This window comes from Apteryx rowi, unplaced genomic scaffold (genome assembly GCF_003343035.1).
Source record: "Apteryx rowi isolate R43461 unplaced genomic scaffold, aptRow1 scaffold_1, whole genome shotgun sequence".
Classification (NCBI taxonomy): domain Eukaryota; kingdom Metazoa; phylum Chordata; class Aves; order Apterygiformes; family Apterygidae; genus Apteryx; species Apteryx rowi.
In genome coordinates, this window is record NW_020447196.1 from 3,779,715 (window position 1) to 3,802,744 (window position 23,030).

The 23,030-nt window shown below is 37.1% G+C and overlaps 1 protein-coding gene across 14 annotated transcripts in view; it reads right to left on the minus strand.

The window, feature by feature from the left end:
- Positions 1 to 23,030, minus strand: part of ANKRD27 (ankyrin repeat domain 27) — a 53,419-nt gene that overhangs the window by 7,107 nt on the left and 23,282 nt on the right. For 11 of the 14 annotated variants that reach the window (XM_026058054.1, XM_026058073.1, XM_026058081.1 and 8 more), the window contains 15 exons: positions 22,275 to 22,367; positions 21,319 to 21,446; positions 20,735 to 20,817; positions 19,818 to 19,933; positions 18,924 to 19,016; positions 18,348 to 18,545; positions 17,976 to 18,035; positions 17,756 to 17,875; positions 13,479 to 13,523; positions 8,126 to 8,248; positions 6,115 to 6,312; positions 4,301 to 4,420; positions 3,524 to 3,685; positions 1,790 to 1,898; positions 336 to 417 (listed from right to left, as the gene is read on the minus strand). In XM_026058054.1, the coding sequence (XP_025913839.1) occupies positions 336 to 417; positions 1,790 to 1,898; positions 3,524 to 3,685; positions 4,301 to 4,420; positions 6,115 to 6,312; positions 8,126 to 8,248; positions 13,479 to 13,523; positions 17,756 to 17,875; positions 17,976 to 18,035; positions 18,348 to 18,545; positions 18,924 to 19,016; positions 19,818 to 19,933; positions 20,735 to 20,817; positions 21,319 to 21,446; positions 22,275 to 22,367 (1,730 nt within the window). Of the gene's footprint in view, positions 1 to 335; positions 418 to 1,789; positions 1,899 to 3,523; positions 3,686 to 4,300; positions 4,421 to 6,114; positions 6,313 to 8,125; positions 8,249 to 13,478; positions 13,524 to 17,755; positions 17,876 to 17,975; positions 18,036 to 18,347; positions 18,546 to 18,923; positions 19,017 to 19,817; positions 19,934 to 20,734; positions 20,818 to 21,318; positions 21,447 to 22,274; positions 22,368 to 23,030 lie in introns of those variants that run through there. The other 3 variants (XM_026058138.1, XM_026058147.1, XM_026058120.1) reach the window with 3 other exon arrangements.

Sequence of the window (23,030 nt, forward strand, 5' to 3'; positions counted from 1 at the left end):
ACTGGTCTGGCATAAATGTTCCTACCTTATAGTACACCAAGTACTAGCAGTGCAAAAACAATTTTAAATAAGCTTACAAGTACTCCCCTGCTGGCCAGCTTTCCCTCCTGCCGCCCAGCACGTCACTGCTGTTCACCACCAGCGACTCTCTCATATCCAGAACACCCGTCTGGTGTTATTAATGTGTAAGCCTCAGAGTAGTCTCTTAATTGTCAAATTAGTCACATCTGATGTGCAACAATGCTGGACCCACTTTTGGCCTTTACCGTATGTTATATTTCTTTTTGGCTTATGGGAAACAACAAACATACTTTCAAGGCAGCTTCTGTGCTTACTTGTTAAATCTGTTAATTGATTGCACCAGTTGCAGTTGTCTGCTTAGGGGATCATCAGCTTTCCCACATGGCTTAGAGTTCACTAGGGGTTTAAAAGAACAGGCAGCTAAAATTACAACTTAAGAATTAAACAAACACAGCTCTGAATGAAAAGCGATCCCTATTCACGTTCAATTTAAAATTCCACAGTAAAATTACAATAGTAATAATTTGAATCAGAGTCACAATTTCTGTTTGGAAAATTTACAGCATTTTAAGTTGCAGGAGTAAGTGTTCTTCATCAGATTAACATGACTAGCCCAACTTCTGAAGAAACGATGCAATTCTGGACTTTGAGGCTCTAAATTCAAATTATTACAAACCTGAATTAAGACACACATGCTATTCCACCTCTTAGTTATATTACTCACATTGTCTACTATTCTTTTAAAACTATTTCCATAATATTTGAAAGGACTGTATCAGTCTCTAGTGTCAGCATACTGTGATATATATATTTTTTGTATTAATCAACAAAATATTGTCAGTCTTTCTCACAGAAGCAGGCAAGAGTTATTTTGAGAAACCTAACTAAAACTCACTGATGCTGAAATGGGCACTCCTGCTCCTACTTTTCCCCAATTCCTGGTCATGGAGTCCCACCTTCTTCTTTACACAGCGCTGGTGACAGCAGATACTCTACGATGCCGAGCTGTCCAGCTCACCACAAAACTCCTTACGCCCGCTGTCCCAGCTTAGTGAACTGGAGCAGCCTGGAAACCGATCTGACAAACGTCTGAGCCAGCATAAAGGGAATAGTGGATAAGCAAGACCAGAAGCTGAGGGAGGGAGGAAAGAGGTGAGGACAGACCAGGAATAACACCATCCCTTTCTAAGTGGCAATAATCCAGCACATCAGCTCGGTACTGTCAAATTGTACCGAGTGTCTCAACGTATTTGTTTAGACGGTATTACATGCTGCCACTGACAGAAAGAAATCTTCTGCAAATCTTGCTGACTGAGTGAGGAAGTTACCTCTGCAGCTCTTGATTTCTGTCCCAAAATCTGGGACCATAACTAATTGAAAGATCACTCCCTAATCTGTTTTAGGGCAACTTAAATGGTAACTGGAGGTGATTTAATCTCTTTTAACTTTGCACTGAAAAGGTCAAGTCTTACACGGTTAATCATATCATCTCAAATGTGCCATGTTTTCTAACTTTTAAATGCTTTTGTATGTAAAATTCTCCCCCATGCACAAAAAAAGTGAAAACTGAGTCTGCAGAAGATGTCATGAATAAAATACAAAGTCTGCCACATTTAGTTGTATATTTTAGGTGTTACTTGTAATAAATACGCAAAATAGCTGACTGTTCTTTAATGGTATATAAATTAAGTATATCAAATATTTGATGCAGTCATGCATTAATTCCCAAATCTCTTTTTATTTATACCAGTGAAAATACAACACACACCTTTTCTTCTTATCTTGATAGTAGCATGCTGCTCACAATCCTTTTCTCTCTCTTCTGATGTAGGTACATAGCTTGGTGCTGTTTCCAGCAACTTAATGATATTTGAATTCTTAAATTTAAAAGTTTCCATTTTCACCATTATTAAAAAAAAGAAAAACATCAGTACAATTTAGGATTCTAGTCTAGGCAGAGTGTGTTAATTGCTGCCAAAATGAACGTACCACACAAAAAATACATCTTTCTAAATACAAACTTGAAATTACATGAGTTTGAGTAGGGGTAGAAACAGTGTTCCACAAGTTGCACTGTACCAGAGTGATGATTTTATAGTCTTGAGCTATTATTTTAAGCTGTGTTATTTGTGGTTAATTTAATTTATGAATAAATGATAATATGCATACTGAAATTAATGCAGTAGGGCATTTTAGGGCCGTTATCCTACATCTCAGAGGCTATTACTGTGCACAAAGCTGGGGACCAAGCATCAAATTATAAGGGATTGTTACACAATTTGAATGATGTAGTATACAGAGTATGTTATTGCTGTTAGTAAAGGGGAAGGTCAGAGTTCTGGATGACCTGATAAAAGATATCAAAAGGCACGAAGGGGAAAATATGGTGGGCAGAACAAAAGATTGCTAGCAGTGACGCTGATTAGTAGAAGGTATTCATTTTCCCACACTGGACATTTCTTCTGCTCCTTCTGCCATTCCTAACTTTCTTTCATACATGGTATATCTGTGCGTTCACTCTTTCTATACTCATTTTTTTGTCTTGGATAATTTATTTTAGAAACACAACAGGTACTAGTCATACATAGTATGTACACACATTGTACATAGTATCTATCATCTCCTCAGCTGCTCTGATTTTTGAGCAGGAAGCAACTTCTTGGTAATTTTACTCTGAAATAAACAAAGCTTTCAGCTCCTACATGAAGGCAGATTTTCATTAGATGGTGTGTATTGCTGTGTATGGATTTCACACAGCAGTTTTTTCAGAAACTGGAGCTGACAGAGTGGTACATTGGTTCTAATTTCGTTTTATTCACAGTGTTTGCAGTACATTCTCTGTTTTGTTTTCATATTGTAACAAGGATTCTAATGAAACTATGTTGAATTAAATGACTCTAAGTTAATTTTTAGTTATTTGAATAAAGAGCCAGAATTAAGAGCTCAAGTGCAGCTCATCAAAAGAAGAACATTGAGGTGTTTAGCCAAATACTATCAAAACACTTGAGAGAAAGAAGAGGGATAAAAGGAAAAAAAAATTCAATGGCAAGATAGCAAATAAAATACCTTCAAAAATAAACATTGCATTTCTGATGCACAGAATTCTGTGCTCTTACATGCCATTTTATCTCATTTTTAAAAAGCAAAGAGTTTTGGGAAAAGGTAAAATTTAACATTAGTATGTCTGTAAGTACTTATGGTAACCTTGACCATAAAGAAAACCACCTCATAAATTCAAGTGCACCATACTCAACATCAGATAATTTCATAGGTGCATGGTTTTTAGTGTTTTATAAATGGATTGTCTATTTTTACAATGTAGCAGATTAAACAGGAATTTTAGTCTTTATATCACATTCCACTGTTAAATACAAAAGTCTTGACTAATGATGGGCTGAAAATGTTATTGCGATAAACATTTTTGTGGGGTTTTTTTCCCCCCACATGATGCACATTGAATTTTAGCAAAATCTAACCCTAAAAATACCCTTTCTGCACTCACCGGTTCAGCGCAGTCTGCGGGGGTGCAATGCCTCTCATTCCTTAGGTGCGTCACTGCACCGTTCCGAAGCAGCAGCTCTACCAGGGCTTCATTCTTCCCTATCACAGCCTCGTGCAGTGCTGTATTTCCTTTGGCATTAGAAAGGTTAACAGAGGCTCCATGCTGGACAGCAAAATAAAATTGAAGTTATAAATAAAGAGTAGAATGAAATGGAGATAGCGCATTACTATTATTTTTCTCTCCCCTTTTATTTTCAATATATGAATGAGAACAATGCAACAGAATCCTTGTAGCTATATACAAAAAGCAGAAAGCATATGCTAGCAATCACCAGTTCAACAATAAGCCACCCAACCATATCATTTCCTCGTCTCTCTCATACACACAATTTCATGGATCAGCTCATTTCATTTTTTCATGTATCTGCTACATATTCCAAGTTTAAGAGAGATTTCTACACAAAACAGAAAAACACCTGCACAAAACATCCTACACTATACAAACACAAGCAACAAAACCTGCCACCTGCCACAAGAGAATTCCACAAAAAGAATTAGCTGTACAAGAGTAAGGTAGTATTTATCTAATAAAATATCTAATAAAAAACATGAAGGGAAGGGGCTGAAAGGATAGAGAGAGGAAGAAATACTCTCAATTTTTCCTGAGAAGTTTTAATGAAGAAATGCACAACTAAAAACACTAATCTTGAGTACTGGATAAACACAAATACTGTATGAAAAAATACTATTCTGAACATTTTGTTTTCAGTGATCTTACCTCTAACAACAAGGCAGTAGTCTCATACTGACCATTCAAACATGCATAAATTAATGGAGTATTTCCATATATATCCTTTTTATTTTGTTTAGCATTGTAATCCATCAGACACTTGACCACCTATAGGAAGAAGTAACAACATTTTTTAAGACACTAGCTAACCACAAACGTGCAGTGAAAGTCCTGTTTTCAAGCACGTTTTGGGAAATTTCGGTAATGGAGAATGAAAAATAGACGGAAGAAAAAAGGACGGAGAAAGCAAGTCTCATCTTGGCCGAACAGATAACCACAAACATTTATTCCTATCATACTGTTTTTCGTATTTTACCTCAAACTCCTAAAAGAGCCCTAAACAACTGGAAAAAAAAGTCAGAAAATGAAAATACAAGCAAATTTGCTTCTGCGATATGTGAAAAATATACCTAATCAGTAACTTTACAAAACATAGAAACCAAACCTCCACAGCAACAGCATCCTATCCTCCTTTCCTAACTCACCAGAGTTTCCTAACGCACTTGGCAAGGAGTTCTTTACATTGTAAAGACCCCATGAATTAACATTCATTAACCTCCAAGTTGGAGTTGTATTCTTCTGTGTCCTTCCTGCTTCCCTAGCGCTTTCCCTCACCATCACCTTTGCAATTCTCTCAATTTTTATTCCCTCATGCAATCATCAGCTTTCCTCCTACACCTGATTTTCCACTTTTCTGTATCTTCGTTTCCCATCCCCTCATCCGCAACTGCTTTTTCATTACCAGTATCTTTCCGCTCTCATTTACCTTCTCTCCTGTGTTAATGTCCTCCTCTCATTAGCTCACGCTTCTCCTTCAGTGCCTATGCTTTATGTTCACCCTGAAGTAAAGGATGAGGTTACCCTACTACCCTCAAAGCTCCAACAGGCCCATGAGTTGGCCCATACACTTGCACGACTGACTCTGCTGAAGGTACAATAGGTATTTAATACTGTGGCTATTGAAGATACCAAGACTACTGCACCAATAGATTGCGTATATATCTCCTCCTTGAGCTACACGGAGAGAGAAAGATTGTTCTTTGTTTCTGAACAGTTAAGCGAAACTTAACAGAACATCAAAGAGCTGAGACAGACAGACGTGTATCTCTGAAATGAACAGAGCCATGTAACTGGACATCTAGAGGAAGGAAATTAATTCCCTAGGTTGGGATTTTTCGAAATTCAGATCTGTCCAGCTCAGAAGATCTGCAATTCCATAAATGTTGAAGTGATTCAAAGTATATGAATATGTAACCACAAGAGACATATTCCTTCCAAGGGATAACTACAAGCATGACAAACTGAACGCAAAATATCTAGGAAAAACTAATTAAAATATTGTCATTTTACACTCAACAGGACTATTTTCATGAAACCTGTTAGCAAGAATTCTGCTAACAGGAACTAGTTATTACAGGTTTATTTCTTTACAAAACTTTAAGTGTGAGCAGACTTTTAAATTCAAACTTATGCCTATCTAAAAAAAATTAAAATTACACAGGAATATTCAGCTGCATGAGGTATTCTTGTAGTGTCTTATGTAAATGGTTCCACTATTGCCAGCACTCTCATTAAACCATTATTATAGGACATGAAGACAGAAAAGGTGCCTATAGAAACTGCTTCAGTAGAAAGATGCCCTTTCTCTCTGGGGAGTTAGAATTAAAAAAATAAAATAAAAACAGAGAATCCCCAGACTCTCTGCACTATTACTGGTTTAGTTATGTTGATAATTTCACAAAACAGCTTTTTGTTGGTTGTTAAGTGTTAAATGGCTTGCATTTATGAAGAGGATCAATTACCTGGAAGTGACCTTTCTGGCAGGCTAAATGAAGAGGAACTGCATGTTTTGCATTCTTGGCACTGATATTGGCTCCATTTTTCAACAAAAGAGAGACAAGTTCAGAGTGTCCATGCAGTGCAGCCATATGCAGTGGTGTAAAACCATCTTGATTTGAAACATTTACTCCAAGCCCATTAGCAGGAATCCTTGCAAATTTCTGTTGAGGAAAATATACAACAAAGCTAATTATATATAATTAATTATGCTACTTGCTATTGACCAAAAAGCAATCAAATACCTACTAAGTACACAAAACAGATAGACGGACATTACAAGAACTACTGCCATGGGGTCAAACTTGAGACCTTCAGGAAGAGAGTTAGTAAACCAGGGCAGCTTGGTCGTGTTTTTCAAAGGAACAATGGTTTTATTTTTCTCTCTTCCAACATGATAGCTTCCTATAGAGAAATTCCAGGCAAAGTATTCATCTTATTAGGGAAGGCTAAAGCTGCTCAGGTTGAGATGGAAGTAAAAATGACAGTTTCTATATAGCTGTTAGGATTTCCTTACATATAGAGAACGGGTGTTAATATTACAAGTTACCTTTTATTTACACATAAATTTATGTTCTTGGAGACAGACATTAAGCATGTATTTTACTGCTATATGGAGCCTGAGAATTAAGGATAAAGTACAACTAAAATTAATTTTATTCATGTAGAAGAACATTGGCCCAGGGCACTGACTCCTACAGGGAATCAAGATAAGGAAACTACCCAGCCCACAGCTTACATAGCAGTACAAAACATCCTGCTTTACTCTTCTCTCCAACTGCATAGGTGCCCGAGACTCACAGTGGTAAATAATCTCTCATTCTGCCTATCCTCAGTAGGCTTTAAATGTGTGCCTCCCTAATACAGTGGTAAAATTAGTTAACAAGTTCCTTCTACTCTTCATTCAGGAGGCAAGTAAATTCACTGGCAAGTGCCCTTCCTTCCCTGTTATCAGTAAGATGAACATCGGGGTCTCAAGCCGTGGTGTCTTTAGCACATGATTCCAGTACTCAGGGTAAAGGACACAAGTTATCAGAAAATAAATCATGGTGTGAATGTGAAGCATCTAATGACAACTAGCGTATTCTACCCTGCACAAAATAAACATAAGGTAACAATGAGGAATTTAGAAGAAATAAATTAAAACATCTCACGTTCTCTGTTAGCTCTATGGGCATGGTTACTTCAAAAACTTCAGCCAAAACACTGAAAATTCATACATAGTTTTATTTTGCAATAACTTATCCAGTTATCCAGAACCTTCAGACAGACACAGTAATAAATTTCCTTCCTGAAGTGCAAGTAATTAGTTTTCTATTTCCAAGAAGCTGGGACCATTCCTTATTTAAAAAAAAAATGATGTATTGTAAAGCCTGATTTTTCTCTACATTCTGTGATAAATAAGGGGAAAGGAAGTCTTTGCAATTGTAAAGGAAGTCTCTGCAATCATATTTTAACCCTGAAGAGCATTTAGATACAGTTTGTATGAAAGATGTTACACAGTTTAAAAAAAAGGCTTTATCAGCATTACATTGATTATAGGAATAGCAGGTATTCCTAGATAATCTGATTACTAATCGATTAAGTAGATACTCTGTGACAGTTAAAAATGTAAGTCATAAGAGGCCCAGAAGAAACTGAGGCTTAGAAAAAAAACAGTCCCCATTTATTCAAAGTTGTTCAAACCTTAAAGACAGCGGTCTACAAATCCTAAAAGTCAACTGCAAAGTTTTTGCACTCCATTAGATAGCGAAACAAGTTTCTGAACACTGCTCCTGTATCCCAACCTTCCCACAGTCTAATTAAAGAGAGAACAACTTCATGTCATCACATCAACTGTTCTGGTCTGTATACATTCAACTGCTTTTTAGACAGAGATATAGAGGTGTAAGGTGTAAAGCAATATGAGTGCTACTTCCCTGAAGCTAAAAGTTACAAGAATACAAATCATACTGTTTAAAGAATTAATATTCCAACCTTTTGTGCTGGTCCACATTTTGAGCACTGGCATAATGGATGGCAGAATTCTGGTTTTGATGTACTGACGGTGTCGTCCTCATCTTCTAAGTCATCTTCCATCCATTCCAAGAGATAACGCACCTGGCATAAAAAGCAAGTCCTCTTTTATAGAGCCCAAAGGTTCCATGTCCTAATAAATTTGCATATGTGCACATGTAAAATTTTACAAACATACGCTTGTGAATAACTCAGGGAGACTATATAGAATCACCTCCCAGCATCAGCTCCCCACAGGCCAAATTTAAATATATATATATATATATTGTTGACAAAGCAGCTAGAAAGTTCACCAAGTATAGCAGAAAAGTAAATTATAAATGACTTCCTGCCACCTAATCAAGACTTCAGTGTTCACCTCTGCTCAAACCCTCCAAATCCTTTTAGATCAGATAATGAAGATTAGACAAAGACTTGTGCCAGCTCATGTCAATGTGAATTTTGTTTCTTTACTTGCTTTAACAAATATAAGAAGCAACAAGGATGACAACATTTTACCACCATCAAAAACTGTACAGGGACACTGACTTGTCTTAGACCTGTAACTTCCCAAACTTGACAGTTTTACTTTGTCTCAATGTATAATCCCTCATTTTGGAGGGCTGACAGCCCCTTCAGTGTAATTAGTCTCAGAACTCGGTGCAGCCTGTGCAATCTGCAAACAGTGATTCTTACTGCATGTTAATTTTGCATTAAATTCGATGCAACAAAAAAAGCCATTTAAGAAATGCACTTTTACACTGAGGTTCATTAATCCACTGCGAACTAAAGAAATCTTAGAACTAGAGCAACTGCCCTAAGTCATCTGGCAGTGTTACACCTGACATCCATCTACCGTAACATTGTGAGTTCATATCATGCTTAGTGAGTCAAGACTTTCAAAAACTCGCAACAGAAGTGGGAACTAAACTGGTCTCGTAACTCAAGAGACAACATGTTAACAAGCACCTTTTTCCAGGTGCACGGAAAGGGTTAATGCGGGCAAAACATCACACGGCACTCAAAAAACAGGGCAGAAGGCAGATCAGGGCACTTGTCCTCGCTCGCTTGTGCGCGGAGGGTGGCGCTCAGAGCTCCTCCACATCTTCTGGGACTTCCCAGACACAGCTGGTTACAGGATTACGTGGCAGGTATGAAGCTGTAATACACATCACCCTACTGAGGTTTTTTTCTGTTTAGCAGCTTTTATGAGAGCCAGCGACTCTGTACTGTTTCAGCACCAACCCTCCGCCAGGGCATGTGGAAACACGCATCAGTGTCTTGTCACCACAGAGAAAAATCAGCCCTTTGCCTCCCACTGAACAGTGGCACGAAGCAAAGCCGAGGAACCACTTTCTACTGAAATGAAGATAAAAGCATCTTCGCTGGATTTGCGGCTTGAGTTTGATGGTGCAAAACAAGACCAATAAAAGAGCTCTACAGATGCCGGTCAGGAAAAAAGTGGGAAGAAAGGAATTTCCTGCAGAAAGCTAGAATGAAGAAGGGCCAGATCCCTGTTTCAGAATAATAACGTAACTGAAACAGAAAAGGGATGCTTCATAGGGAACATTACTTACCCTGGAAAATCCACACTGTTCTCTGAAGTAAAAATACATTTTCTCTCAAGCTTGTATTTGTATATGAAAGCCCAGATAAGTGAAGTTTTTACTGTTTGGGACATTTGTATGCATCCAAAACATCACACAAGCGTGATTACTTTCACTTCGCTTCCCCTTTCCCTGCAGATTCACCAAGACTCTGGCAACTGGCACCTTCTTCTGCTTCTGTCACAACTCAATATTGGTGCCCTTATTATCCAAATATAACGCTACCTGGCAGCTCTCAACATCCTAACATCAGTGTCTCACCAAAAAACTCAACACGCTTCTCCCATGCGTACCTATTTATAATTACAGGGGAGTAACCATTTTTTTTCATCTGAAGGTTTTTGGTCAAAAGGTTAAATGCACTTTTTTTTTTTTAAATCTAAGTATCCTGTTGAAAGCTGAATAGATGGGGTTGCCATGGAGTACACACAACCACTGTTTCCATGCATTAAGAATGAAACACTGAAAACTTATGTTAAGCAATATCGACTATTTCTACACAATATTTCACTGACCTAGAGGCACGTAAAAGCTTTCTTCAAAGCAACATGCAATGGGCCATCTAAGACTCTTAGCAGTCTCCGCTAATAATAGAGATATCTTTTTCTACCAATGCAGCAACCAGTAAAAAAGTAAAAAGCATAGTCTCCCCCTGCACCCCCCCCCCAAAAAAAAGTTGCTGCATAACTCAGAAACATATTTTGGGAATTAAGCTTAGTCCTCTCTATATAGGTCCTTCCTCCACACTGTCCTCAAATACTCTTTTTTCCACTATAGATCCAGAAAATTTATCCAAGTGAGATAAATTTTATTTTCAAAGCGTAGGAGTATTTGCCATTGGGTCAGCCCATTAACATCACTGTTATTGATTAACATCATTATCTCCAATCTAAAAAATACTTGCTTTTGAGATGTACGGGTGCTATGATGAAGAAAAAGTTTTTTTTTCTTCCTGAACAATCACAGTATCATTTTTTTTTTTTAAATCTTTCAGTTCCACGGCACTTTTTTTAATGCCCCCTCTTGCACAGCTCAGCTAGCTGTCACAGAGGAAATCTGTAACAGGGCTAATGACCCTACTGCTGCTTCTGTTCCCATGGAAACAGATCTCAGGCTGTCAAAACAAGATAAGAATTTTTAAATAATCTTTTTCTTTTTAAATAGATATGCAAGCAGTAACCTTTGCCAGCCAACTGGACAATTCTTTTCATAATGAACACTTTTACATGAACTTGAGAAATGTGGAAAGTAAATCCACAAGAAATAAGGTGACTTTGTCATCCAAATGCATAGCTTTATGCTTTACATTGCTGATATCTCTTGATCAGTGGTAGATACTAGTTTTTCAGCTAAGGATAGCAATGTCTGATTTTCCTTAAACATTTTTATGATGCAGTTTAGATTTCAAAAGATCTGTGAAAATTTAACTGTAATACATTCATGTTTACTACTTGCATATGCATTTTAACCAGGAAGATGGTAAATGCCACCACTGAATGTATTGCTGCTTCTTGCAATGACTTAAGGGCTGACTAGGAAATAGTTACTAAGATTAAGTTAGGTTATAAACTAAGATAATGATATTTACTTAGCAACTGCACAGTCCTTTCCTGTAGTAGTTTCCTCTAACAGTTGATAAATAAATTCCTTCCTATCATCCAACTGGAACAAAACACATTATAGAATCAACATGTATTTTATTATGTACAGAGCTGTATGATGCTTCATTAACACCTGTAATTCCTAGTATGCATCACCCAAATGAATTTTTCAGAACACAGATCCAGCACAGAAACCCTGCACAGTCACACAAAGTTTCATAATTCTGCCCTGTGCCCTACAAAACAAACAAGAAATGTACAACCTTATACATTTTTCCAAATACAATACTTCTACGATTTCTGTACATCTTCTTCATTTTTCAGTAGAGTGACTTTGGACCTTATTTTTCAAATTTCCAGAAGTAAATGGCAGTACTAACTCAAAAAATATGTCAAGACAGATGGTAAGTATCACAAATTACAGGACAACAATTCTGAAACTGATATGAACATAGCCATCAACTGTCTATTGGAAGTGAAAACCAAAATACAGGAAATTTAAAAGTCTCTCAGAGAACTTCTTCTCTGTACTGACTAGTAAAACCTAAATGTCCTCCCAGCACAAAATATGAAAAAAAAGTTATTACAACAAACTAACAGAAGCCCATTTTTCATGTACACAGCACCTGTGCATACACAATTATTCTATGCACCACACACAGTAAGGAATACTCAACGATCAAAGTGTTAGAGAGTCTGGTTATTTGGGGATCAAAGAGCAACTGTGGATTAAAAAATTATATTACTACAATGCAACATAAGTCAAAAAGATGTAAATTCCACCATTTGATTTCCTGAACTGCTTCACAGCATTGCCACTCAAATAATTGCATCAATTCACATATGGGAAAAGATACGATGGGCTTCTGTGACATAGGAACAAGCAGCAGGGAATAACACTTGATACTGGATTTGATGCCAAAAATCAGATTTTCCTAAAATCTCACCTATCTTGCCCTGTTTGGTTTTGTTTGTTTTGTGCTTCCTGTACAATCAATGCAATATTGTCACCTCAATATACATATCTTTTCACAGTTCTGCAAGGTACCGTGTTCCCTAACAATGGCATCCAACAGCGCAGCGTGAGCACCTGCAAGCAAATAAATTGCTCTTTCCCACAATATTTCATTTCAATATGCCTGTCCAGAATTGTGTTCTTCCCAAGTTTCTTTGCATTGCCTAGCAGGGGCTATGCAGACATTTTTAAAGGGCAGGCCTTACTTCACAAGGGATGAAATTGCTTAAATTGTCCAAAATAAAAAACAAAAGGATTCTAACACAGAAGAAAATACAATGTTCTGGTCACATAATGCCCTCAAAGAACGCAGCTATGACGCTATGGAGCAGCAGAAGGAACAACGATCGTAAAAATAAAACAGAGAAGATGTGACCCTGGCTATTGGGAATACTGGGGGTAAACCAAGGTAATTCCACCAAGATTCAGAGTTGCTCCAACACAAAACCAGGATAAGCAAGTAAAGAAATCCCCTTTCCTCCCCTTGTATTTTGGTCATAATCAGTTCTAACTCTTCTGACGAACTGAAATCTGGAGCTCTGTTATCTAAACCATAGCTTGGGAACAGGAAAATAATGGGACTACAATGGATTCTAGTATGCACTGATCCCATCTTTTGACATAAATCTCCAGCTGTTGCAGGTCATGAAAAATTCTTGTTTTTTGCAAAAAATGCTACCAAGCAAAATTCTCATCAGGATGACCTAGTCATAGCTCAGTCTGGGGTACTTTCCTTTTTTCAAAATCAGAAGGGTGCCCCAATAAATGTAGCTAATGTACTTCAAGCTGGTGATTAAAAGGATTGTATTTAAATTAATTAAATCCACAGCTCTCTTCTAGTTGGTACTGCGTTATACTACTCAAATTTAAGTAATTTTTTTTTGTAAGAGGTCATGGAATTGTTACAATAATGACCCTTAAAGTACTGTGGGTAAAGTAATTTGGGGACATAGAGTGAATATTCTTGGTAGAAAGTGAGATGAATTTGATTAATTGTTACTGAAATAAGCAGATGACACATTCTTCACTTCGTATTATTCACAGACAGCTTCCCCAATTTGAATTAGATAAACTGGACTTAAACAATATTCAGCAACCATTCTAAGACTTACCATTTCCAGATCTCCATCAGCAACTGCTCTTAGGAGTTTTTCCACCTATTCATGAAGAAAACAAGATTTGCTTTGTTATTATTGGTATTAAGCTGCACCCTGAGAATCCAGTGTCCTTTACTAACCTTCTAAGCTTGAGTGACAGGATTACTGCTGGCCCATCTGACATTTATTGATAAAGTTTCAAAGGAAAGGAAAAAAACGTTTATAAAATGCAGAAGCTGTGTAAGGCCATAGCCATTTGGTGAGCTCTGACTTGCTTGGTTGAAGCTAAGCAGTATTTGCCTAACTACGGGACACACAGTCCACACACAAGCAAAACCATGTAAGCTGATATACCACATTATTGTGCAGCAGCTGAGCACATACTTTTGTTGTGAACCTAACACTAAAAAAAAAAAAACAAAAAAACTCAAAACAAACTCCCACCTGATGAATACTACAACTGTTTGGACTCTTGTTGAGCTACTATATGCTAGCAGAAGCACATAGAATGGGAGGTTGTTTTATTTTATTTTATGTTATTAGTTGATAAACAACAGTTTAAGATCAAGAAGATGCTTTCAGACTGTTCACATGCACATCTGCAGATCACTGATTTATTCCTAAGTTAAAAACAAACATTTACAAATATAACTTCAATATAATTACAAAGTTTGTTTTCTTACTTAAAATTTGAAAAGATTAAAAAAAAAAAAAAGCAAACAGTATTTTAGTAGCACCAGCAAAAGGCAGGTCTCTGGCTGCGGTAGTTTTTCCAAGGGACCAGAAGTAGACCAATTAAGTACGTACAGAACAGTTAACGCGCAAGCGCGTCTGCTTGGCGCCGGTATTGCTCTGAGCTCTGTTCCCACTGCCGCATGAGGGAAAGGCCAGCTGGGGAAGGGGAGCACAACGTGCTCCTGTGCAGAAGGGCTGGAAGGTGCTCTGCAGCGCACCGCGCCATCCCCCGATCCCTCCTCTCACTTGTGAGCGCAGGAGAGGCACACGTGCTCCCCCCTGCCACTTCTCCTCCGATTCTCTGCTCTCACGTGGAAGAGTTGAGATCTGACTTGACAGAAACGGGATCGGTGCCAGTAGAAGGGCAGGGAGAATCCATTAGCACTATCGAGAGGCAACATGTCTGGCCTCTGCAGGTTGTTGAAGAATTATTTAATAAGCTGTGAAAGACTGTTTCAGCATTATAGGAACACTGCTCCATCACCAAAGATGCTGCTGTGTAAACAAAGTTGTTTCAGTATTAAGAAACATCACGTAAGTTGAATGTGCCATGGAATAACAGTTGCATTTCACTCCTTATCTATGACACAACACATTCACGACAAATGTTCTGTGTGCTGGGCAGGAGGATTGAACTGATAACAGAATAAAATATTTTCACCTTCCACAGTTCCAGAGAGCATGCTACTGTTCATGGAAAAGTCTTTTTATAAAGCACAAATCAACGTATTATTCTGCATACAATGGAAATAAATGGACACTCCTTCAAAGTTCAGAGCCTTACTTATGTTACTAACGACAACTTACATCAGTAACACTGGAGTTTATGTTTCACCATTACAGAATGTCAAGTAGTCTTCACCCTTCTGGAAGGGTAGGGAAGATGGAAATTGGTTGTTTATCTTTGCTTAAGTTGAACATAGTCCACTTTAGTACGAACTAGCTGGTTTTTACATTGTAGCTTTAGTATAGCCTGTGAATTGGATAAGCTGATAGCAAAAAATACAGTTTTTAATTTTTAAAAAGCATGCATATACATAAAATGTTAGTGATCAACTCTATATTTTGTGCATAAACTACTAGCTTCTTTCTATAACACTTCTGGAGGGAATCATACCAATTTTTTGTTTTATGTGAGGTTAAAAATACAAAAAATTTTAAGATCATACAGCATTATGTTTAGATAAACAGAATGGATATGTAGGCCCAGATACTGCTAAAGGACAGAGTGGTGAACTCCCTCACGAACAGCAAGCGACTTTTGAGGAAACTTAAGAATCAATCTGCAACTATGCAAATGCAGGAATGGGACCTTAGACCAAAGGCAAGCCGACTCCGAGGGCACCGTCTGGACCAGCAAAGAATGAGACTGAAAGGAAGTCCTGTTTGACTGGTCTGATCACTTCTTCAGGGTTTTAGCAGAACAGGACACATCTACCGCAGGTGAAATATCAGAGGCTAGATTATGAATCCCTCCATCCATTTTTATCTGTTTTTTAGGGACACTCAGCTCAAACTAAGCATCTAATATGTCTGAGATGAATTGCTCTCTGGAGATACCAATTTTTTTCCACTGACTACAGAGGGAAAACAGGTGACTGAGAAAATTCTCTTTCAGACATCCAAAGTTAGGTGAGCTGAATCCCAAACTTTGCACATATATATCTAGAATGGACAATATATATTAGGGATAATAGTACCTCTTACACACTTCCCTTAACAAAATTCCCTAATCACGTAGGATAATGTCACCAGAGACTGTGAAGGTCCTGATGATTGTCAGGCGTCAATTTTATCACACAGATGCTTAACAGTAATAAGTGACCCACAAGGCTCTGATAATTTCTTCCTAAAGTAAGAACTTCCCCACAGTTCCCCAAAACTGCCTGAGGCCTTAGCAGTGGAGAAATATAGAGCATCTGTTATGCAGTTTTTATATAATTCATTAAGAGTACTTAGAAAAAAGTCTGCTACCGGCATTTCCTCATCTTTCCAGCTGGCTTTCTCAATCCTTCATTGAAGAGTAGTACCCTCCTTCAATGCAAATACAGGAGAAACGGCCATTTGATGAAATCTACTGCAATTCACTCACGTACTCAGTTTTTCTGTTGCTGTACAGAAATTGTGCTGAAGGCTATAAGTCCTAACCGAGGAGTTTCCAAATTTACATGCCTGGCTCTTCACTCTCTCTTTTCTAAGTTGTAAATAAGCCACAGACAAGACATACATCATGACTGACTCATTTCAGCAAAGAATTTAATCCACCAGCAGTGTGGATTAATAAAGATCGCACTGTGTCCCCTTAATCCGTGGTCTAAGCCCTGAAGTCTGGGAAGCTGGCAAGGTCAGTTTTCCATTACTTCCAGTGGCAGATTCCTTCACAGAGAACTCTCAGGATTAGGCCCTGGTGTCTTTGCTTAATACAAATAATAACAGAGAGCCCGTGTGAAACTTGGCAAACAGTAAGGAGCTAAAGCTGGTTTACAGGAAGACGTCATTAACCCCAAGGATCTAAGGTATAAGCTGCTTGTAATCTTTTTCCCTGGTTTGAATTACGGTCTCAGCTCCAGGGTGTGATAAATTTGTCTCCTTAAGAAAAAAAGCAAATCCACAATCCGCTATTAGGCGAACTTTCATGTACATTATACCTTATTTACAGACCTTGGCCCTGTACAAACAGGGAGGTACACTCCTACATCAAGCCTCTCACCGAGTAACTGATAACAAAGTATGAATTAATTTTGTCCAGTCAAACTTCACATCTTTGAGTTTCTTAGAATAAACAGTTTTAAGAGACAGAAACTTTTGGAAAGAGAAGAATTGTTTAATAGAAGGAAAAGGAAGAATTTGAACATAGAGATGATATGGACAGAAACAAAAATACTGAGGAGGTCAATTTGGAAAAAATGGAACAGGAGAATAAGGAAAAAATAAAGAGAGAAGAATCAGAAGCAGTGGTGACAAGGGCTTAAGAAAGGATAAATGGAAAGTATGAATTTGAGATGCCACGTGAGAGAAAGACGAGAAAGAAAACGCAGAGAAAGGCATCTTGGTCGGTTTGGTAAGAGGAAAACGAGCAAATGTACGTGCAAGATGTTCAGTATATATTTCTTCGAATGTTACAAAGTTGGTTTCCTATGCCTATTTTGAAAACTCGTCTTAACATTCTAGTTTATCGTCCTGTTTGCCAGTATGCCGGTACCATTCTATTACCCCTGAGAGATTTCGTAAGCTGACAATGGCATTTAATTCTGGGACAGCAAGGTCCTTGGGGCACCAACTACCATTATAATTTTGTCAAACTCAGCAAATTCTCAAATTACGTAGATAACTACAGTAAGTTTAAACCCCAAAAGATCCAGCAGAACAGTTGATACCATAGAAAAATAAGTGTTTAGATACTTAGGTGACAAGCACATTAGGACAGCAGCACATCATTTTCCAAACCAGAGAGAAGGCTATTCCTGAAGAAGCAGCTTAAAACAACGTTGCAAAGCATCACTGCTCCTTGTTTCCTTCACTTTGGTTATTATCAAACTTATATCTCACAGTCTTACCTCCTTATAAGTATTCTTTACTTCTTCTTGTCTTATATCAAGTGACACTGACAACAAGCTTGAGACAGATGATCCTCTGCTGAAAGTTTCTGTTGAGCGCTGAGGAGACCTAAGCGGTGACTTAAGTAAGTCAGCAAAAAAACAAACAGAAAAACTTGCATCATCAGATTAAGCAGGTAAAACTTATGCAAAAAGATTAGCAATTTGCACTGGTTGTTACCTCAGAAGCGCTCTTTCCCCTTTCAAATGTTAGATAGTTTAATTCCATCAGTGACAAAATCTGCAGAAAAAATATTAAGAAAACCAGTGTAACTCCACTTAGAGAAATTCACTGATTGAAACAAATTAGCCAACAACAACTGACCAGATTAAAAGCACCAGTTTACAAGTTTACGTTCTATACTACAGAGAGACTGTATTCATGCTATTAAATTTAAAACGTGACCATTCTTCCTCAAATGCAAACATATATTTTAATTTTAATAGTACCAAACCACAAAATCCTATTAACAAGTAAGCATCCACCTCTGTGGAACTGCATTAGGAAAAACAAAACAAAACAAAAACCAAGCTAGATGATAAAGAGGAATACCTTGGAATTTAATGCACACTGTAGGGAAGTCTCTTTCATCCGGTTTTGAATATCTGGGTTGGCCCCATTTTGCAAAAGCACTTCTATGATCCCTTGATAGCCCCAACGAGCAGCTATATGGAGAGGAGTATCTCCCTTTTCATTACCAACATCTAATCTACAGGAACGCACATCATAGTAGACTAAAGCTTTGACACACTGGAAAGAAAAAGAATGCCATCAATAATATCAGTCTGTCAGTTCACACAACACATGCAACCCTAAATAATTATCTTGTTTTTACTGCTGATCTTATAATCCATTCCCTACAGGGCAGACTTTTATGGCTCAGTGTCACTAAAGAGAGTTAAAAATCAAATAACTAAATTTGCACAATAATACTAATTTTAATGTGAATACACAATAAAAATCACTATGAACTTCTGAATAATGCCCGAATTTATAGCAAAGAATAGTTACCCTCCAAATCTGTTTTATTTACTTTTTAAAATATGCGATTTTAGTGCAAATTGGCATCACAGTTTAATTCCATTCCAATAGGACGTCCATTTAGTTTGTTATAAAACAATTACTTACATCCTCATGACCGTAAGTGCAGGCTAAATGAAGTGGAGTATTTCCATTATTGTCCTGAACATCAGTACTTGCCTTATAATGCAGTAAGAGGAGCTTAAAAGAAAAATAAGAGTGGACATCTAAGTAACTAAAAAATTAATGGACAAACAGTTGTTGCTCTGAAGATTGCTTTCGGTTTCTAGCATGATAAAGCACTTCAGAAAAACTAGCTATGTCTCTTCTGCTTCAAACAGCAAGTTGTAAACAGTGCTGTAAGACCAGGCGGGGCTGTTATGCCCTAGCCCATGAACCAAATAAAAGCTGCTTCTTACATATTCAGAGTTGCCATTGAAAAACTGAATTATCCACTGCAGCAAACACTGCAATATATATTCTACATGAAAATTTACCCTATATTTTAAGAGCCTGTGTAAGTGAAGACATAGGTTAATTTCAGCAAAGGTAACTCAAGGATCATATATACAAAATTCAAGTACACACTAATTAACGTAGCTACATATTTAATCTATCCTCAACACAATTTGAAGTAATTTAATTTATCTCAATGACTGCATTGGCCCTTTTGCCTTAATCAGGAGCAGAGAAGCTAGTAGGATCTCCACTTGTACTATGTGTTGGAGATTTTTATTAATAAAGCGGATGAATTTATCAGGCATACATAGTTGCCAATTATTGGTTAATACAAATGACAGAAAACCTTGCTCTGTAGGAAGAAAATAAAATATGCAAATTAAAAGCTGAAAGATCCTTAATTCTGACAGCACACACAGTTCTGGTAAAAGCACTGGAAAACCTAAATGACAGTAACAATAGAACAGCTTGGATGAGAGTCATATATTTATTACTTAGGATAAGTATTTGTTTTTATTTCTGATTAATCCTTTTGGTGCTTACTGTAACATTTTGATATCCTTTCTGACAGGCAAGGTGAAGTGGAGTCGAACCATGGTAGTCTGTAGCATTGACAACGGCTCCTTTGGCTACCAGTAAATCCACTAATGATGTTTGCCCTTGGAAAATATACCATCATTAAAAGACAGAAGTAAACTTTGCACAAGAACATAGCTACTTTTCAAATCACAACATGAGTTATAAACCATGACACCCTGCACTTCTGCATACTGTATATTCACTTTTTGAGAACTTGTTTTTTGGGGAAGTGTATTATTCTATTGCAGATCACTCAAGGTCACAGCTCCATAAAAGGACCTCCAGCTACAAGCAAGCTATGCTTGCATCTTGAGAGTAAGAAAGGACAGAAAGTAAAGTCATGTCACAAAAAATATTCTCCTTTTGGGAGGCAGGATAATAATTAAAAAAAAGGAGATGATTAAAAAAAACTTTCAAAGTAAATTAATACATGTCTAATAAATGCAAAATCGATGTCATAATCAGTAAACATCACAAGACAGGAGATAGTATAGACCTACCATGCATAGCTAGCTGCAGGAAAGATAAAAGATTAATATCTCAATCTGCCAGTTCTTTAAAAACAAGACTCATTTCTGATGACACAGTTGTACTTTTTTCATGACTGAAAAAAGAGCTACTGTGGTAGTCGCTAAGGTAAAACTAAACAGCCAGAAAACAAGCAAACAGACAATAACTTAGCCATAATAAACTGAGCTTAAAAGAAAATACAATAACTTCAGTCAGGGCCAAGATACCAGTTTCCATAGCCTGTAAGTAGGAAAATCATTTAATGCAAAATTCATTGTATAATGTAAAGTTAAAAAATATGCTAGCATGCCTCCTTGTTTATGGAGTATAAAAAGGAGAAAACATTAGTGAAGAGAAACAAGAAGACTCACCACAAATAGCAGCTATATGAAGGGGTGTATATCCCCTGTCATCTCGGGAAAATGGAGTGACAATGGAAGGATCGTTCAGCTTCCTATAAAATACAGTGGTTTAAAAGAAGCTGTTATCTATGCAGCAGGGATAAGGAGGAGAGGAAGAGAGAGAAATTGCCAAGGCTGACAAGGAATGGATTTCAAAACTTTTTATCTTTTATCGTTTCATTTCACATCAACAAATTATTCTATACAGAGTTTTACATTTAGTTAAAAGATCTATTTTTGTCCATGACACATAAATTAGGTTCATGACAAGAAGCATTCCCTCCCATGTCTACCAAAGGACATACAATGTTCATCACAAAATTTGCCTGGTTCCAAGCTGTTCAGTTGTTTCCTTTTCATATCCTCTTGGGTATTTCTGAGGATACTCATTATTTCTTCTCTCTTCTCAAACTGTATGAACATATGCTCTGTATTATATCTTGAATTGCTACTAACATCTTCAATAACCAAAAGTAGTATATTTTCTAAAGGATATCTTAAATCAAGGCTTTCATATAGCTTTTTGTGTGTTTGCAGAGATGAAGAGTCCTTACCCAGAAACTAGCTTCTCACATTTGTCACAGTAACAGAGCGGGTGACACATTTTCTGTACAGTATCTTTATCACTGTCACCTTGACTTAATAATCGCTCCACTTCCTCTTCATCACCTGAAGCAATATGCTACAAAAAGTCAAGAGAAGAAAGAGAATGAGGAACTGATATAAAAGGCCTTTTACAAGAAGAAGAAGAAAAGAAAGTAATTTACTGAAGCACAAAACCAAAGAAACTGATTATAAAAGACATGTATTCAAGCATTAAAAAGCAGAAATGAACAATGCCACAGCACAACCCCCCCAATGGGCATTTAGTATTAAAAAGGCTCTGTTCTTGGCTTACCTCACTTTCTATAAAAAAAAATTTAAAACAATTCCCATTGTTCTCTTTAGACTCAGTCACGGAACTGAGCTCCCTCTGTGCAAACACATTACTATAAAATTACTAAGTCTCTCGCCATAAGCTGTGAACACATATAATTAGACGCTCTGCTCTGTGTCCTTGTATAGGCACAATTCTTTTAGAACGACACTGCGAGATTAATACATAGCACGAAGGGATTGTCAGGTGACTACACTTGACGTTTCTCCAGCAGACTCTCTATTTTTAAGCAATGAAAGCTGTGAGAGACAACCAGCTGCTAATATCACGTCTGTGCATTAAATGGACTGATCAATAACAGCAGCAGCAGTATTTCATCCTCATTGACATCCGAAATCTATAAGACCATATTAACAACTTGCTGAAGCTTTGGCACAGAAGTGCACTAGACTACAAGCACACTTTTATCATCTATTAAAACGTATTTTACAGCGCTAACATAATTAATACTGGATTAACACTGCATTGAATTTCAGAAAATCATACAAAGGAAGGGATATAAATGTGATTTACGTAAATATATGCAGAATTCTACCATAAAAATTATTTATCTTAAATAAGCAATTTATTTACCTTAAATAAGCAATCTATAGGAGTTGTAGACATCTGGGACAACAAGTTCATCCTTTGTCTCAAAAACAACTTGTCACACAGTCTCTCAGATTCCTGAAAATAAAGTGGATAAGTCAATTACCTATATATTCATTCACAGGTAAAAAGAAAGTACCTTAAAAATAAAATTGATTTTTTAAAATATTAAACACTGTATTTACCACCTGTTAACTGTAAGATGCACATAATCCTAATAATTCAGTTTCATATTTAGGATTTTATTTCCAAGACTTAAAGGTCTGCACAACTGCTGTTTAAAGAAAAAATAACCAGATGTTCACCAGAGTATTCCTCAACCAAAATTCCCCATCAGCTGACTGTGCATTAGTGAAATTATGGTTGAATCATCTAAAAAAGAACACAGTAAAACTAGAAAAGATACAGAAATGGCAACAAGAAAGATGAGAGATATGGACCATCTGCCCTGTGAGGAGAAATTAGGATTCTTCACTCTGAAAGAGATTTGACTGCAACAGCAGAGCACAAAAAGTGCAGAGAAAACCTGCAGAGAATGATTATTCACTATTCCTCAAAATTCAAGAACCCCCAAAAATTATCACAGGGAGGGTAGATTAGGTTGGATAGAAAAAAAGAAGAGACAGAGGTGGTTTTTTTAATTGTAGAACTGATTGCCATAGGATGTTACCAAAGTCAAAAGTATAAAGATTCAAAAACACATTAGACAAATTCATCTCAGCCATCTCTATTGGTGGCTAT